The sequence below is a fragment of the Cynocephalus volans genome, chromosome 1 (assembly GCF_027409185.1).
Source record: "Cynocephalus volans isolate mCynVol1 chromosome 1, mCynVol1.pri, whole genome shotgun sequence".
Lineage (NCBI taxonomy): Eukaryota > Metazoa > Chordata > Mammalia > Dermoptera > Cynocephalidae > Cynocephalus > Cynocephalus volans.
In genome coordinates, this window is record NC_084460.1 from 81,658 (window position 1) to 99,758 (window position 18,101).

General features: G+C 40.9%; 1 protein-coding gene across 2 annotated transcripts in view; it reads left to right on the plus strand.

Moving 5' to 3' along the window:
* Nucleotides 1–4,743: 4,743 nt before the first annotated feature.
* LPCAT3 (lysophosphatidylcholine acyltransferase 3) overlaps nucleotides 4,744–18,101 on the plus strand; it is a 31,201-nt gene continuing 17,843 nt past the window's right edge. Inside the window, exons 1-2 of one of the 2 annotated variants that reach the window (XM_063100252.1) lie at nucleotides 5,143–5,224; nucleotides 9,199–9,280. In XM_063100252.1, coding sequence (XP_062956322.1) covers nucleotides 9,274–9,280 — 7 coding nt within the window. In that variant the 5' untranslated portion in view covers nucleotides 5,143–5,224; nucleotides 9,199–9,273. Of the gene's footprint in view, nucleotides 5,225–9,198; nucleotides 9,281–18,101 lie in introns of both variants that reach the window. The other variant, XM_063100243.1, reaches the window with a different exon arrangement.

Sequence of the window (18,101 nt, forward strand, 5' to 3'; positions counted from 1 at the left end):
CTCGAGGACACAAGGTACAGCAGGGAACGAGGGAGAGATGTGGAGTTTAAAATGGGCATATACATTCCTGGTAGGAGGCTGGCAGATTTCTCTCTGAAGAAACTGAATAATCCTAAAGAATAAAGCTTCCTCATACTGACATTTGGAAGTTTCTCAACCAGAAGGGGAACTCGCAGGCCAATCACCTGCAGTGAAACTCACCAGTCACAAGCCCTGCCCACACTCCGTACACCCAATCAACTTTTAAATGTCCTTCATGCATATGAAGGAACAGTCACCACCATAAAAGTGACAAAAGAAATAAAAAGTAAGTAAAAATACAGAAGAAAAAGGGAAAATACAGGGAATAATAAATGAGTAATAAAAAAAAAAGAAGAAAATTTCCCTCCAAGTCCCCAATTAATGTTCTAAGAAGGCTAGGATAGCACATTGCATCCATAAAACAAGAAAGCTATGAAAAAAAATAAGCTCTCCCAGCATACAGCATTCCTGGAAACTAAAAATATGAGACAGAAGAGAGAGTGAATATAACTACTAAGGAACAGTTGGGGCCTTCATGTGAGTAGTTTCATAAATGATGAAAATTAATACCGAATTCTAATGGGGATAAAGAGGGGTGAGTTAGTGTATTAATCAGGGTAAGTTAAAGCAGTAACCTTGAAATCTTAGTGTTTAATACCACAAAGGTTTATTTCTAGCTCAACTAAGTCTGCTGCAGGTTGGGCAGCTTCTTCTATCTTACAGCTATGCCATAACACATGGTCTTCATAGGTCTCTGCAGGAAAGGAAGAGAGAAACTGGGGAATCACACTGGCTCTCCAACACTGTGGCCAGGAACCGACATACTTCATTTCCACTCCAGTCCACTGGTCAGAACCAGTTACATAGTCCTAACCTTACTTCTACAGAGTTGAGAAGTTGCAGGGGCGTGCATGACATTCAGTGAGCAGACCATCTCTGCCATTATGAGAAAGTGGATTGTTTTTCCAAAAGTATGGTATGAAGGGAAAAGAAGAAAAGGGCGGTAACTTGAGAGGAAGGGAAGATTCTCGAGGATGTAAAGCCCTGCAGATGATAATAGACCGAGATCACAGAGCCAGTGGAAAGGAAGTGCTACTGTCTGAATGTGTCCCCAATATTCATATGTTAAAACTTAATCACTGAGGTGGGGCCTTCAGGAGGTGATAAGTCATGCAGGCAAAGCCCTCACGGATAGGATAAGGGCCCTTATAAAAGGGCCTCAGGGAGTTGGGTTCATCCCCCTCCTATCCGTTCTGCCACATGAGGACACAGTGATAGTCCCCTCCAGAGGAAGCAGTGTCCAAGGCATCATCTTAGAAGCAGAGACTGGGCCCTCCCCAGACACCAACCAGCCAGTGCCTTGATCTTGGAATTCCAGCCAATGGGAGAGATAAATTTCTGTTGTTTATAAATTAATTAGTCTCAGGTATTTTGTTACAGCAGCCAAATGCAGTAAGACAGGAAGGAGGAAGGGAGAAGAAAGATCCTGAGATTGCTGAAGAAGGAAACAAAGGGCAGGGAAATGAATCAATAAGAGAAGAGAGAATTCATTAATACCTTTTGCTTATTTCTGTACAAACATTTCCATTATGTTTCATAATTATCTCTTCATGTCTCTCTTCTCACTGGACACAGAGCTTCCTGAGGGCAGGGGCTGTCCTTTATTCATCTTTGTTTTCTGAGGATCCAGCATAGAACCTCACTTAGCAAGCCCTCAATGATGTGTTTAATTATAAAGTAAGAGGTCACATAATATTCTCTTCTGCCACTCACCACTAGTACAACTGGAGACAGAGGTGCTGCGCTGGGACAGTAGGAAGAATGAAGAAAATGCAGCTGACCAAACACCTCAGGAGAAGGACAAACAGGCACCTGTCAACACAGGCACAGCCTCTGTCCCATGCCCACCCTTCTCTCAGAACCCCAGAGGTGCAAGAAGCAGCAAACACATCCTTTAATCATATAACACAAAGAGAAACTGACTTCTTGCTCACTAGATGCTTAAACAAATATATTTTAGGTATCTCAGCAAATCTGAGATTTTAGGAGTCTTAAATAACATCTAGTCAAACCCTTCAATTAGGCGAAATGTAGGTGTGCATACCCTACAACCTATAATTCTCCTCCTCGTTACAAACCCCAGAGGGTTGTTTCCTAAACTAAGGATCATAAACTACTAGTAAGTATTGCAATTAAGTTAGTGGGTGTGTTAGTCCCTTTCTGTTGCTTACAGCAAAATACTTGGAACTGGGTACTTTGTAAGAAAATGAAATCTAGGGCTGAGCCCGTGGCGCACTCGGTAGCGTGCTGCTGCTAGCAGCGCGGCGACGCTCCCGCCGCGGGTTCGAATCCTATATAAGAATGACCGGTGCACTCACTGGCTGAGCGCCGGTCACGAAAAAAAAAAAAGAAAATGAAATCTATTGCTTACAGTTTCAGGGGCTGGGAAGTTCAAAGTCCAGAGAATACATCTGGTGAAGACCTTGGGGGTAACAGTAACACAGGGGTCTCACATGGCTGAATGGTGGAGCAGAGAGAGAGAGAGACTGTCACATGCTCTCCTTTCAAAACCCTCAGAACCATGCTTATGACCACCATTATTAATCCATTCACTTGTACATGGTCCTCACAATCTAATCACCTCTTCAAGGTCTCACCTTTCAATTACCATAATAAGATTTCCCATCCTAAACAGTTACAGTGGGGATTAAACTTCAATAACTCTAGAGGACCGTTCAATCAACTGCAGTGGGTCCTGGTCAGAATTTTTAAAATGAATTAGGGGCCGAGCCCGTGGCACACTCGGGAGAGTGGGGCGCTGGGAGCGCAGCGACGCTCCCGCCATGGGTTCGGATCCTATATAGGAATGGCCGGTGCACTCACTGGCTGAGTACCGGTCACGAAAAAGACAAATAAATAAATAAATAAATAAATAAATAAATAAATAAATAAATAAATAAATAAATAAAATGAATTAGAACAGAATAGAAATTATCAGAGAGGCGATTATGTCACTTGGGTAGAGCAAGGTGATAAAAACACCAAGGTCAAGGGTTTGGATCCCCATACAGGACAGCCACCAAAAAAAGACATTGAAATTATCAGAGAACACACACATAGTATAGTAGTGTGTAGAGTATATATGTGTGTGAGTAGAATATGTATTTGTTGTGTAGTGTATGAATATGTGTGTGTACTGGGTAGCAAAATGTTTCTTACAATAGATCCCAGTTAATTCAAATTTTAAAAAGTTTGTAAGTCACAGCCCTAGAAACGCTCACTGTTGCTTAAAGGAGAATGTCCTCTGAAGCAATGTTTGTAAAAGGAGATAAATAAATATACATCAATAAATAGAAGATGATCCAAGTATTTCTCAATAGGACCATGAAAATTTAATTGTGATATAATCATATAACTGAATGCTGCATCATAGAATGAATGGATTAAGGGTACACATAGCACCATGAATACATCTCAGTAAAGATGTTTATCATAAAAACAAGTTTCAAATGATACATTCATTGTAATACCATTAATATGAAATTTACCTATTTTTTCGTGTGTGTGGTTGGCTGGTCTTAATACAAAGTTTAAAGTCATGCAAAACTATACTCTATATTGTTTCTGTATATGCACAGTATTATGTAAAGTAAAAATAGGCGTGGGATTGATAAACACCAAAGTCAGCAAAGTGGTGACCTCTGAGAAGGGAAGGAGGGAGAGGCAATCAGGAAGGGATAGACCAGGCTCTTCAACTGTATCCCTGATGTTTGTTTCTTAACTTGGAGAAGCAATATTATTCTCTACTTTCCTGCATGAATGAAATATTTCATATTTTTTTAACTGTTGCCCAAAAAGGCGGGGGGAGAGCGGAATTTGACAGACCGAGGTTTAATTTCTCTCTGCCATTTACTGAGAAAGGAATTTAGCAAGTTCCTTAATTTCTTCAAGCCTCTGTCTCTGTAAGAGGACATCATACTAAATATCCTGTTGCACAGCCAAATTAAGTGAAAGAATATGGATAAAAGTGCTCTACAAAGTTCAAAGTGTTACACGAGTAGAAGTAGCTGTAATCGTCCAAGAATGCTCCGCAAATTCCAGTTATTATAAGAAACTCTTAGCGTTCCTTTGTTACACACGCTCGTAGAATTTGGTCCTACCCATTTGCGAATACACATTCACTGATGCTATTAACTGCACGTCTTACCCGCTCCATGGCTTTGAGTTCCTGATTATGTTGCAGGGCTGGAAAAAAAGACTCTTCTTTTCTGTTTCTGTACTGTTTGAACTTTTATCATGAACATGCACTACTTAAATAGTGACAAACTAGTTGAATTCCTAATTAAAATAATACGTGTTAAAGAGGCATATCTCTTGTCATCACCTCCCAAGGGAAGATCATAAACTTCGTGGAAACGGGATCCACGAAATGAAAGCAGCGGATAGTGTTCCTGGGACACTGGGCGGCGCTTCTGACATCTTCAGAATCTAAGAACGGCCGCGAGGTGCCGTTAGGAGGCGCTCGCGAAGCTGCAGCAGGAATTCCCGCCTCTCCGTTACATGCCCCAGTAACCCCAGCGCGCCGGCGACCGAGAGTAACCTCGCGGTCGGGTGACGGCCCCCCCGCCGCGACTGTCGCCTGCTCCGCTCTCCGCCAATGGGAAGGCAGCGACCGAGCCGGGCGGACTCCGCCCCCGAGCAGTCAGAACCGAGCGGTGCCGTCGCCACGCCGCGGGCTCAGTCTCTGCCAGTGGCAGCTCCGGTCCCGGCTCAGGCCCCGCCCGCCGCCCGCGGGCCGGCTCGCTTTCTGGGCAGAAGTCACCTCTGCCTTCCACACGTTCAGACCCGCCCTCTTCCTACCTTGCCGCTCTAGGCCCCGCCCCGTGCTCGGGTCGACCAATAATGGGGTGAGCCTGGAGCCCGGGGCGGGCCCGCAGCCAATGCGCGCGCCGTGGGCGGACCCCGGGCCGGAATTGGGGGTGAAGCCTGGGCGCTTTACCCACATTCGGGGCGCGCGAAGCTGGGGGTCCCCGGGGGGCGCACGGAGTTAAGATGGCGTCCTCAGCGGAGGGGGACGTGGGGACGGTGGCGGGGCTGGTGAGGGTGCTGCGGTCCGGTGTCGAGGAGCTGAGCCTTAACAAGTTGGCGACGTCTCTGGGCGCGTCAGAACAGGCGCTGCGGCTCATCATCTCCATCTTCCTGGGTAAGGACCCCCCTGCCTCCCTCGACCCCCTCGCGGAGTCCCCGGGGAATAGAGGAGGAATGGGGACAGGACCTCCCTGTCTTCCCGGAGCCACCCAGCGGGCTTTGTGGGGTGCGGGTGTGAAGCCGAAGGCACACCAGCCAGCCACTGAGGGGAGACAAGTCCTGTCTCGAGTCGGGGGGCGCTGTGCCCTCTCAACCTCTTCACCTTTCTCTCCGACCCATGCTGTGCCCTCTGGCCTCTTCTTCGGCGTCCCCACCCGTTCTCTCCTCATGCTGTGTTCTACCCTTGCCCCGACGACCTGTCTGTATTTGTCGCTCTCGTGAGTTCCACTCTGTCCCTGTGTCTTATTGATAACAACCCACACGCGCTTATCTTACGGGTCGGCATAGGCCTCCTAACCTAGGCATGTTAGCCCTGTGGGCCTGCTCTGCCCCGTATTCTATACTTCCATATTCTGAGTCTCTATTTTGTGCATTGCCGGCTTATATTACATTCTTCTCTTTTCTGTTTCATTTCTAATATTTTCTTCTAATATCATATTGCCTTTTTTTTGTCCTTAGCCATCCACCGGTCACTTACTCTGGAATATCATTTTAACACTGGACTTGGGAAACCTGACTAACAACCCCCTTTAAAACTATACATGCTATTCCAAGCTTTTATTGCCCGTATGGTTCAAAGGATGTGGTGTATCTAAATTTATGTCACAACAAGCTGTATTATAACTGGTTTATGGGCTTCCTTACCGCATCCTTACTCCATGGTTTTTTAATACATGAAGGCAGTATGGTACAGTGAAAAAGTGTGGGCTTTGAAAGCAAACCAGTCAGACCCAGCCTTGCTGCTGCTTGCAAACTGTGGGATCCTAGGCAAGCCGCTGAAGCTCTCTGGGCCTAATTTTCTCATATATGAAATGAAGACCACAATGTCTACCACATAGGATTGCTGTAAAGTCCTGTAGGAATTTAAAAGTCAAGGTTGAATAGTTGGAAGGTTTAAAAAAAAAGAGAGAGTGTAGTTGGAAGGTTTTATGAAGGTTATAGAACTTTAGCTAGGAGGGTGGGAGTGGGGAAGAATTAAGCTAAAACTAAAGTGATGATAAGGAAACAGGACAGGGGCAAGAGCAGAGGGTTAGCGTTCTGAAATTGCTGGGCATATGTGGAAAGCTTTAAATGCCAGAGAGAAATTTGGAATTTATCCAGTAGTCAGTAGAGACACTGATATATAATATCACCAAAGGGTGTTAACTCAGTCTAGATAACGGGCGAGGCATTAATCCATATTTAAACAACCTGGGTTAATATCATTGTTATTTGCCTATTACATATCAAACCCAGATGCTCTTCCTTTCTTCCAGTACCTTAGGTTGTTCAACTTGCTAAGCGTCACCCAATCATAACCCAAATTTATCAGCATCCCAATCTAGGGTTCTTTGCACCACACCTGCTTTGAACTTCCTACTCTTGCAACCTTGTTCCTGACCCAGTTATTTGCTGGGATTGTAATTGACAATTAACTAACATTCATTAGTTAGGAAGCCAATTGTTCATTTCTGAACTATAAATTGAGAATGTCACACAAGTAGTAATAAATTATAAGGGCAACCTGTTAAATGGAGCTAGGGCTGGAATTAGGACTTCAAATTTGTCTTTTGTGTGCTGACATATCAAATACCACCTGTACACTCCTGGTGGGCTACTAATGTGTACTCTCATGGGGCATACAGCTAGGAAATTTTCTCCATATCCTACTCCTCTTTTCTCATTTTCTCTCATTACCACCAGTCATCAAAGTAGTAAACACTTGGCGCAATACATCTACCATGCTTCCAAGCCCTCTTGCTCTTCCTACCATTTCCCATCTCCCCCTTCCTAGCTCACATATACTATTGCCTTCAGTAACTCATAGTATTTCTCATTTTTAGATCAACTTGGGGCTTCATGTTGCCTTGTATCAGATATAGCTCTTTCATGTGGATATGTAGGATTGTATTTCTAGGCATAGTTTAAAGACATACATGCAAATATAAATTGATAGGCTTGACAAGTACTTGGAATAAGGAGTGCATTTTGGTTGTAAATATGTTTTCCTTACAAAAATATTAGTACTTCTGTGTATTGTAACCGAGAAACCAGTAACCTTTCAGCAATGGATTTCCTGGTTCTTGAACCCAGCTCTCTCAGGGAACTGGGCTACTGGAGGAAATCTTTGCTAGAGGTACCAAGAAGGCCTTTAGTCCAAGATGATTTCTGATTTATTTTCTACTGATTAGAGATTAATTTGGGTTAAAAGTACCTCTCTCTAAATGCAAATACCCCAGGGGAATTAAAGTGTAGATAACTATTAATCAGACAGTATCACTACTATTTTCTTAACATCTTACTTTCTTCATTTGAGTTCTGTGTGCTGATCTTGGGGTGGCACAGAGTATTAAAGTAGTAGCTTTCAAACCTTTTCGACTGGGACCCATAGTAAGAAATATGTTTTATAATGTGACCCAGAACACACACACATGTATATGTTTATGTATGTATTTGAAACAAGTTTTGTGAAGCATACTTGCCCTTATTATTTTATTTTTTAGTATTGTTTATGACCCACTAAATTGATTTCATGACTCATTAATGAGTTACAACAAGCAGTTTGAAAAATCCTGGGTTAGAGGCTGTAATTTTTACTATTCAATACTTCAAGGAAAGAGTAAGCTTATATGGACTGCTGTATTGGAGTATTTTGAACAGTCAGAAAACTCTTATTAAAGGTGTGTGTATATGTTTGTGTTATGTATGATTGTAAGGAGTTTTGTGGAAGGGTGCTAAAGTTGAATTTGCTATGAGTTCTGGTGCTGGCAAATGCTACTAAGGGGCTGGCCAGTTAGCTCAGTTGGTTAGAGGGCAGCCTTGTAACACCAAGGTCAAGTGTTCAGTTCCCCGTACCAGCCAGCTGCCACACACAAAAAAAATGCTAGCAGAAAACCATCTCCCCTTCAACTTGGGTCTCATCCCTTCTTAACATAATTAATAACATGATTTGTTCCAAATAAATTCAATAAAACATACCTACTGTGGGAGAAGCAGTATTCTGGACCCTGCAAGGGCAATGGGAGCAGTGTGAGTAATAGACCCATGCAGTCAAGAGTATTATGGGCAGTGAGGGGGAAATGGGCATGAGATAAGTACACTACTAACCCACTAATGGGCAGAAACCTAAGTGCTGTAAGAGAGGTACAAAGCTTTATGAGATTTAAAGATGGGACATTCCATAGTTGATGAACGCTGAAAGTTGAGGAAGTTTTCAGTAGACCGAGGTGGTGAGACTTAAGGAATAGCATGAGCAAAGGCACTAAGTTAGGCATGTGTGGTGACACGGGCAAGGAACAGTAAGTGGTACAGTTCGACTGCAACAGGACTTAAGTAGAGAAGTAGTGGAAAATAAGGCTGGGACTATAGGTTGTGGAACCTTGAAAGCCAAGGTAAGAAGTTTGTATTTAAGTAGGTGATAAGGAACTATTGGAGATTTTTGAATGAGGGAATAATATAACTGGAGCTATATTTTGGAAGATTAATACAGGGTAGCGTGATTTGAAGTTGGCATAGACAAGAGGTAGGGAAAGTAATGAGAAGGAATCATGGCTTAGATAAGTTATAATGACTTGAAGGCAAGGTGGTTGCACTGAGAAGGGAAAGTAGGGACTGCATACAAGATATTTTAGGATTCAGAATGTTTTGAAAGGTAGATTCTGTAAGCACTTTCATCTGCACAGCTGCTCATGACAGAAACCTAAGAATCAGCCTTGTCACCTCCCTTACACTCACTCCCCACATCCCAGTCACAGTGCTATCAGTACAACCTCCAAATTGTGTCTCAAGTCCATGTCCTTTTCCCCATCACTGCAGCCACCAACCATCTGTCATCAGAACCACCCAAGTAGCCTCCTGACTGGTCTCTAATTCTGTTCTTGCCCCCTCCAGTCCACTCTCCAAAAGCAGACAGAACAATCCGATCCTGTGCCTCTCCTGCTCAGAAGCCTTCAGGGGCTTCCATACATGGCTGGTAAGCCCCTGCCTGCTGCTCCAGCCCCTTCTCAAACCAGTTCACAACCTTCTGGCCAAATGGCTGCGTTTCAGTTCCTCAGAAAAGGCATGAAGCCCTTCCCACCTCAGAGCCTTTGCACCTGCTGCCCCCTCTGCCTAGAGGACTCATCGCCCCTTCTTTCTCCACACAGACTCCTTTCCATCTTTCAGGTCTTAGTTCAAATTGTCACTTTCTCTGAGAGTTCTTTCCTGACTCTCATTTTAAATTATATCCCCTGTTAGACATTCTCATACTGAGTGAAATTTCTCTCCAAGCAGGTATTATAATTTGTAATCATATATTTGTAGATGAGGGTAGAAACCACTTACGTTTGGTTCAACACAGTGTACCCAGATTTTAACACACTACCTAGCTTATAGAAAAGGGCCAACATATGTTTGTTGAATAAGTGAATGTGTGAATGGATGACTTGGCAACTGGTTAACTGGAGGATAAAGTAAAAAAAAATGACTCCATCCTTCTGCCTGGGTAGCTAGAAAGATAATGGTATCTTTCTCAAACACACAGAGGTCTACAGGAGTGTCAGATATTGTTCAGTGCCAGGTAATGATCTAGCTTGGGATTTACTTCAGGTTCCAAGAGCACTTCCAGGTATCTCAGGTATTGTGAAGCCTAGTCTTGAGCTCAGGAAAGAAGTTAGGGTAAAGACAGAGTTTTAAGAGTCAATATTGCTCCAGCCAGCTGCCAAAAAAAAGTCAATATTTGTCAATATTGGTATCATAAGTGAATCAGGGAGGGAGTTAAATGCCATGGAAACACTTATACAGAGAAGAGAATCTAAGTCATGTTGATTGATCCTGTTAACATTACTACCCCTTGTTGATAATAATAATAGCTGGCATTTACTAAGGATTTGCTGTATACCAGTGTCCTAAATACTCAACAGGCATTTCCCCACTTAAATCTTCAAATTACTCATGAGATAATTACAGTACTGTTATAATTTGCTTTGTACAGATAGGAAAATAGGGCCTACAAAAAGTTAAGTAACTTACCTAAGGTCACACCCAGTTCTACCAAACTCTAGCATCCCTGCTCTTTACCATATTGGGATTGGGAGGAGCATGTAGGGGTGGAAAAGATAAATGCCCTCGTGTCTTTTTCTCTTATCACTCTCTGTGGTTAAACCAAGATATAATCAGTAATCAGCATATGAGATACCACTCAACATCCAGAGCTAGAGCTGTCCAAATGGAGCAGATGGTCGCCCATTTAGTACGCATGTTCTCTAGTCTTGACCATGACTCTGGCTGGCTCTTAGACTGATCAAAAATTGCAATTGGGGGTAAGAATTCATTCCTCAGGGTTCATAATTAGCATGACTAAAGTTAGCAACCTTTAAAATCAAAGGAAGTCCTGCAGTTTAGTTCTCTTTGGACCAAAGTCTGGTCTGCCCCATTAGAAAAAATTCATTATTCAGTGCAACAGCTTTCTTCAGGTAGCATTGAAATCACAGTATAAAAAGGCCAAAGCTAAGCTGGATGGAAATTAAACAGCATTAACTAAACAAATGAGACTTCTGACAATAATACAAAGCAGGGTCCAAAAATTCTATTACTGTAAAATAAAATTGTCCTAAATGACTTTCAAGTCCCCTTCCAATTCTAAAAGTCTAGGAACATTACCTCTACATTTTTAGACTTTATTCATAGCCACAAATTCCATCATAATCTAAAGCTTCCCATTTGGGAATTTCTTTTAAATATATTTTTCCGACTTTTTTTTTTTTTTCGGCCAGTATCGGGATCCAAACCCTTGACCAACTACTTTTTATCTATATGCCAATATCTTAAATTGCACAAAACTTAATGGTTTGAATTCCAGGATAACTTTATTGTCAGACGGAATCATTTCTTTGCAGAGTCATGTGAAAATTAGGGCCTGAGATTATTTGCACAAGCTAATTTGCAGAAAAATTACATGCCCAGTGACATTAAATCATGTCTGGGCAGCCATAGGAACTCATTTGAGGTATTCAGTCCAGCAGCCTTTTAAAAAAATGGTATTTGGTCTTCAGAAAGAAAATCATATTTCAGCTGGACCTTAAAGGGGATGGTCAGATTCTAGTTAGGGAGAGATGAAAGGGGAGATTTCCAGCTGCAAAGAATAATGAGCACATATGTGGAGATAGGAAAAGTGAGATAAACCTGAGAAACAGCAAGTAGTCCACTTTGTTTTTGTTTTGTTTTGTTTTTGGTTTTTTTTGTCGTTTTTTCGTGACCGGCATTCAGCCCGTGAGTGCACCGGTCAGTCCTATATAGGATCCGAACCCGCGGCGGGAGCGTCGTTGCGCTGCCAGCACAGCACTCTACCAAGTGCGCCACGGGCTCGGCCCAGTCCACTTTGGCTAGAACAATAGAGGATGCATCAAGGAGTAGTTAAGAAAAACCTAATAGACCTTTCAGGTAGGCGGGGGTGGGGTGGCAGAGTAAGGTAGTAATATGTGCATTGTCTTTAGAGACCTGCAGGCCTAGGTTCAAATTATGGATCACATATGTACTTGCTGTTTCACCAAAGGCTAATTACTAAACTTCAGCCATCCATATCCACAATGTTCCCAAAGGCCAAGTTTTACTAAAGAATATTGAGGTTAAGAATTAAGTAATTTATCTGATAAACAACTTTTAGAATTTAATTTATGACAAGCAGTGATATCTTGAAACACAATGCAAAATTTGTATGAATTCTTTTAAAATATACTCATCAAAGAAATTCCATATTTCTAGAGGACTGCTTAGGCATACTCTTTGTGTGATGTGTTCATTCTTCTCTGCTCTGGAGAAGTTTGAGAACCACTGCTCATTGGGATGCTGTTAGAACTAATGAGATAAACACTTGGCCAAGCCTGACCCAAGATAGTTTTGAATAATTGTTCTTTCTCTTACCTCCCAATAAATGTTCATCTCCCTTTGCAAGGAGACTGAAAGTGTGGTCTTGGGAACAATAGTATCTGCATCTCTTGGAAATTTGTTAGAAATGCAAATTCTTGGGTCTACTCCAGACCTACTGAAAGAAAAACAATGGGACCCAGTAATCTGTATTTTAACAAGCCCTGCAGGTTATAGTTATAACCCTAGAGTTTGAAGATGACTGGTTTAGCGTATTTCTTCATGTACCTGTTTTGTAATTCTTTTTTTTTTTTTTTTCTTAAAAGATAACCAATAAGGGAATATTAACCCTTGACTTGGTGTTGTCAGCACCACACTCTCTGAAGTGAGCGAACTGGCCATCCCTATATGGGATCCGAACCCATGGCCTTGGTGTTATCAGCACCACACTCTCCCGAGTGAGCCAAGGGCCAGCCCATGTTTTGTAATTCTTGATGTCCCTATAGTACCTTAAACTTATTGAAATGTCATTGAATCCTATCCTATGATCTTTGGAATAAACAAAACTCTCTGAGACTCGTTATGGCTTAGTTTTCCCCACTTGCTAACATCTCTTGCTATTCTTCAAATATTATTATTATTATTGAATCATATTGTTAATATCATTATCATCATTATTATCATAACCATCATCATCATTACATGCACCATCTGCTTCACACTTTTTTTTGGTGGCTGTCTGGTACAGGGATCGAACCCTGGACCTTCATGTTATCAGCATCACATTCTAACCAACTGAGCTAACCAGCCAGCCCCTATGCTTCACATTTTTGATGAGGTTAGTTACAGAGGAATTTTTTTCATAAGGTTGTTGTACTAATAGCTTCATCTTTTCTGTGTTGAGCAATATAGCATTCCTGATTGATCTCCTTACATTTCTTAATACAAATAATAAATTGTGACTTGTACCTTTAAGAAAAATTAGATGCCCTAGTTGCAGCTGCTAGGGAAAGCTGTTCTAATATGAAAGCAAACTATATTTCTCAAGCATACAGAGTTTTAAAGGTAGGGGGGTGGGTGCGGGTGGGTGTATGTGTGGGTGCGTGTGTCAACATTTTTCCAGTAGTTGTTGAAGTCAAAGACCAGGAGGCTTAGGACCCGCTGGAAGTTCTCTTGGTGAAAATAATAGCTATCTAGAGACTTTCAAATCTTGTCTGATTTGTATAGCCCAAAAGCTGTTGTGTACATCTTTATTTCTCCCTCCTTTCAAAACAAGAAGGGAATGTGGAGAGTAAGACACTGAAAAAAAAGGATAAATAATTTCTCAATAAGAATTTCCTTTTGGCTTAAAATGTACTGGTTTTTTAATCTAAATTCCTCCCAGTTCAAGCACTAGCTTTGAAAATAAGTGAGATACATGAAGCTTTGGACACCTTGAATGAAGGATTCTGTAAAAGAACCACACGTACAATTGTTGATAGTAGAGGCTTCTGATAGAAATGTCATTGCATTATAACTCTAGGGACAGTTTGTTAGAGAGTGTGTAGAAGATTAGGCCAAAAATTATCAGACCCAAGTTTTGTTCTTGGCTCACTTGAAATAATCAAGTAGACTATTTAAATGCCTCACTCTAACCATAGGCTAAGTTTAAATTAAAAACGGAAAGCTTTTGTCAACTGAAGATGTTTTTAGTACCAAGAATTCATGTTGCTATGGCATTTTCATAAGAAGACTGTACATGGTCATATCTGCTACATAAAATGATGTATGATGAGATAGTAATTTTGCAGGCAATTAAGAATTCACTATAAAAAATAGAGGATTCATGTGCATATATTATATGCAGATCTTTGGAGGATATTAGGTTCCAGAAGGATAAGCTCTGATCTTTGTATGTGCTGTAATGAGAAGTGGAATCTATGTAGATGTGGTAAATGGCATGTAGCTCTTCAGGTTTCCAGTTTTTGCTGTGATAGCAATTCTAAACTCAGATGGACTTGGACATCTGGATTACCGTCCATAAATATAAAACTACTGTTTATAAGCCAACAAACAGAGGCCAACTGGAATAGTGCCCTTTAAGGCATATACCTCAGAGAAAAGTGGAAATAATTGGATTAAAGCTGGAACAGACATGCTGGGGCCCTGACTAAAAATATCAATCCCTAAGAACTACTAGAATTCGTTGTTCTTTAGCTAAAGGATAATCTGACCATTTTTGAATTCTTCATTGATCATTGGTTGTCTGAAAGAAAAGGAAATAAAAGCAAAACATGGGAACTCCTAGAGAGCACACATTTATTTTTAAAACATATACAGCTAACCTCCTAAGTGAGCCCAGTGTCAGTTTAGGTTCAGTGTTACCACAGAAGTGCTGTAGGCCAGTGCTGTTCAACCTTTCCACTAAGTACTTCCCACTAAGTACACTAAGTACTTCCCACTAAGTACACTAAGAGCCTAACAGATGGGGACCCAGGTCATGGCACCAGAAACTCAAGATTTCTTTGAGTCTTGCTCTCTTGTTTTATACCAAAATTTTACATATAAAAGTGTACTTCAAAAGTTCATGGAAAGGGCCGAGCCCGTGGCGCACTCGGGAGAGTGCAGCGCTGGGAGCGCAGCGACGCTCCCACCGCAGGTTCGGATCCTATATAGGAATGGCTGGTGCGCTCACTGGCTGAGTGCCGGTCACGAAAAAGACAAAAAAAAAAAAAAAAAAGTTCATGGAAAAATAGAATTAAAGGATAATATGAATCTTTCTATAAACTTTTTGAAGTACCCCTTGTATTTTTTTTTATATTCTAAAATATGTAATTTTTTACTATTTTCAAAAATTCTCCCCAGATCTTCAAATAATATTGAGATGCTGATGTAGAAAGAAGTAGGTTATTTCCAGCTGGATGGTCAGTGATAAACTAGACTTCTTCAAAATTAAAAACTTTTGTGCCTCAAAGGACACTATCAAGAAAGTGAAAAGATGGGCTGGCTGGTTAGCTCAATTGGTTGGAGCCAGTGTTGATAACAGCAAGATAACGGATTCAGATCCCCATACCAGAATGTAGAAAATATTTGTTTGTTTGTTTTGGCAGCTGACTGGTACAGGACAGAGAAAATATTGTAAATCATGTATCTGATAAAGGTCTAATATCCAGATATATAAAGAACTCTTAATACTCAACAATAAAAAGGTAACCTAATTTAAAAATGGGCAAATGATATGAATAGACAGTTCTCTAAAGAATATATACAGGGCTGGCTGGTTAGCTCGGTTAATTAGAGCTGGTATTGATAACACCAAGGTCAAGTGTTTGGATCCCCTTACTGGCCAACTGCCAAAAAAAAAAAAAAAAGGGATGGAGAACTGGAGCCCTCATGAACTGCTAGTGGCATGTAAAGTGGCACAGCCACTGTGGAAAACAGTTTGGCAGTTTCTCAAAAAGTTATACAGAGTTACCATATGACCTAGCAGTTCCACTCCTAGGGATATACTTAAGAGAACTGAAAGCACATGTCCACACAAAAACTTGTACAGGAATATTCATAGAATTATTATAATAGCCAAAAAAGTGGAAACAACCCAATTGTCCACCAGCTGATGGATGAACAAAATGTTATTTCCATACAATGAAATATTATTCAGCCATAAAAAGAAATGAAGCACTAATATATGCTATAACACAGATGAACTTTGAAAGCATTATGCTAAGTGAAAGAAGCCGGACACAAATGGCATATATTGTATGATTCCATTTATATGAAATTCCTAGAATAAGCAATCCATACAGACAAATAGATTTTTAGTTGATGGGATAAAAGGAAGGGTGAACTGGGAGTGACTGCTACAAGGTATAGGGTTTCTTGTTGGGGTAATGGAAATGTTCTGGCATTAGATAGTAGGGAAGGTTGTATAAGATAGTGAATATACTAAAATCCATTATATTGCACACTTGAAAAAACAAGAGGGACCGTGTGTGATCACAGAAAAAAGAAACTCTTCGGTTTCACATGGGGATAGAATGAACAATAAGATGGAGAATGTTGTAAAGGGCCTTGAGTGCCAAGCTAAAGAAATTAATTTTCATCCTGTGGATAGAAGGAAGCCACTGGAGTATTTTGAGCAGGGGGTGGTATGTTCAAAGCAGTGCTGTAGGAAGTTTAACCGGTGAAATAGGAAGGAGAGAGACTGACAGCTAGAAGGAAAGGTAGAAGACTCTATAAAGTCATAGATTTAACAGCCAAGGTTTCAGATCTTCAAGGGTATGTGTGTGTATACACATAAGAGGATGCTTCCAAAAGTTCATGGAAAAATAGAATGAAAAGACAATACTAATCTTTCTATGAACTTTTTGAAGATCCCTCATACATATGGAATATGTGGTCATCTGGGGTAGTCTGGGGAACTAATGTGAATACTGAACACCAGAGGGGTAATACAGCAGAGCACTTATAAGAACAGACTGTAGCCAGGCGGTCTGGGTTTAAATCGCAGCTCTGAGGGCTGGCTGGTTAGCTCAGTAATGCTAATTAACAAAGAAATTTACTAATTTACAAAGAATTAAAATGTGTTAAATGCCCTGAATACAGGCAATTGGGTGTCATTTTATCTTTGTTAGTGAAGGCATTTATGTGTCTTAAAACACCTCAAAGTCAGCTGAATATCTGTTATTCCTGTTCCACTAAAATAAAGAAATGACAGTCAACAGCCTCTTTTAGCTTTAACATTATTTTAGTCTATAAATTTTTACAGGTTAATTTTTAGGGAAAAAAAGTAAAATAACAAAATAACTATGTGACCATTTGGACAAACTAGTATACAAAAATACTATAATCCAGATGTTCAAACATAAGGATAATGTTTTTGACAGCCCTTTTGCCATCTGATCAGACTTGAAATATACGAGGGCACTTCAAAAAGTTTATGGAAAAATAGAATTAAAAAAAATAGAATTAAAAGATAATACAAATCTTTCCACTAATGGATGACTTTTTCCTGGGCTAAGAAGCTAGCGAGAAACTCTGAGTGCCCGATTCCTGTGTGTGTATCATAATTTTTCAGCAGCTTTTACCAGTCAGCCAATATGTGTGTATAACATCACTCACTAGCACTAAATTTGAAAAGCCTTGCTTATTACTAAGAGCACTTGGCTTATCTGGAGAAATTAAATAATTACTTTTGGTAGTGCTCTGGGGCAGTTCAGATTTAGGTTGTTTGGTTGGGTTGAGTGACTAAAAAACTAATATTTCTTAACCATCATAACAACCCTTTTTCTTTCTCAGAACAACCGTCCACTAGTTGACCTTTAAAATGTCCCCTCTATTCTTCATCCCCAGGACATTTTTGATCACTTGTCCCAGTCTCCATGAATCCTTTGTCACAGTTGTCAAAATGCTTGAGATATTCAGCTGGAGGTAACTCAGAAATGAAGTGCTATATTCTTAACACATGGTGGGAAGAGGGGCAGAGTCCCCATAATTAGATTAACAAAGTAAGTACAGGAGAGCACCTAAATTTAGCATTAAAACGAAGTTTTTAGGGCCGAGCCCGTGGCGCACTTGGTAGAGTGCTGCGCTGGCAGCGCGGCGACGCTCCCACCGCGGGTTCGGATCCTATATGGGACTGACCAGTGCACTCACTGGCTGAGTGCCGGTCACGAAAAAACGACAAAAAAAAAAAACAAAAAAAAAAACACGAAGTTTTTAAATGTTTTTAGATAGGAATATAAACAAACATAAAAATGGGTGTGCGTGTATCTATAAACAGGTGCTAGAGTATAGATTGATATCTAGAAATCAGAGAATAATACAGCTGTAACTTTAAAAGAACACACCGCTGATTATTAGTGATTCACCCCCAGGTCACTGCCAAGTGCCAAGGCATGTGGCAATAATGGTGGAATGAAAGTCAGGTGATGTGGATTCTAATTTGAGCTCTGCTCTGTTAACCTTGGGCA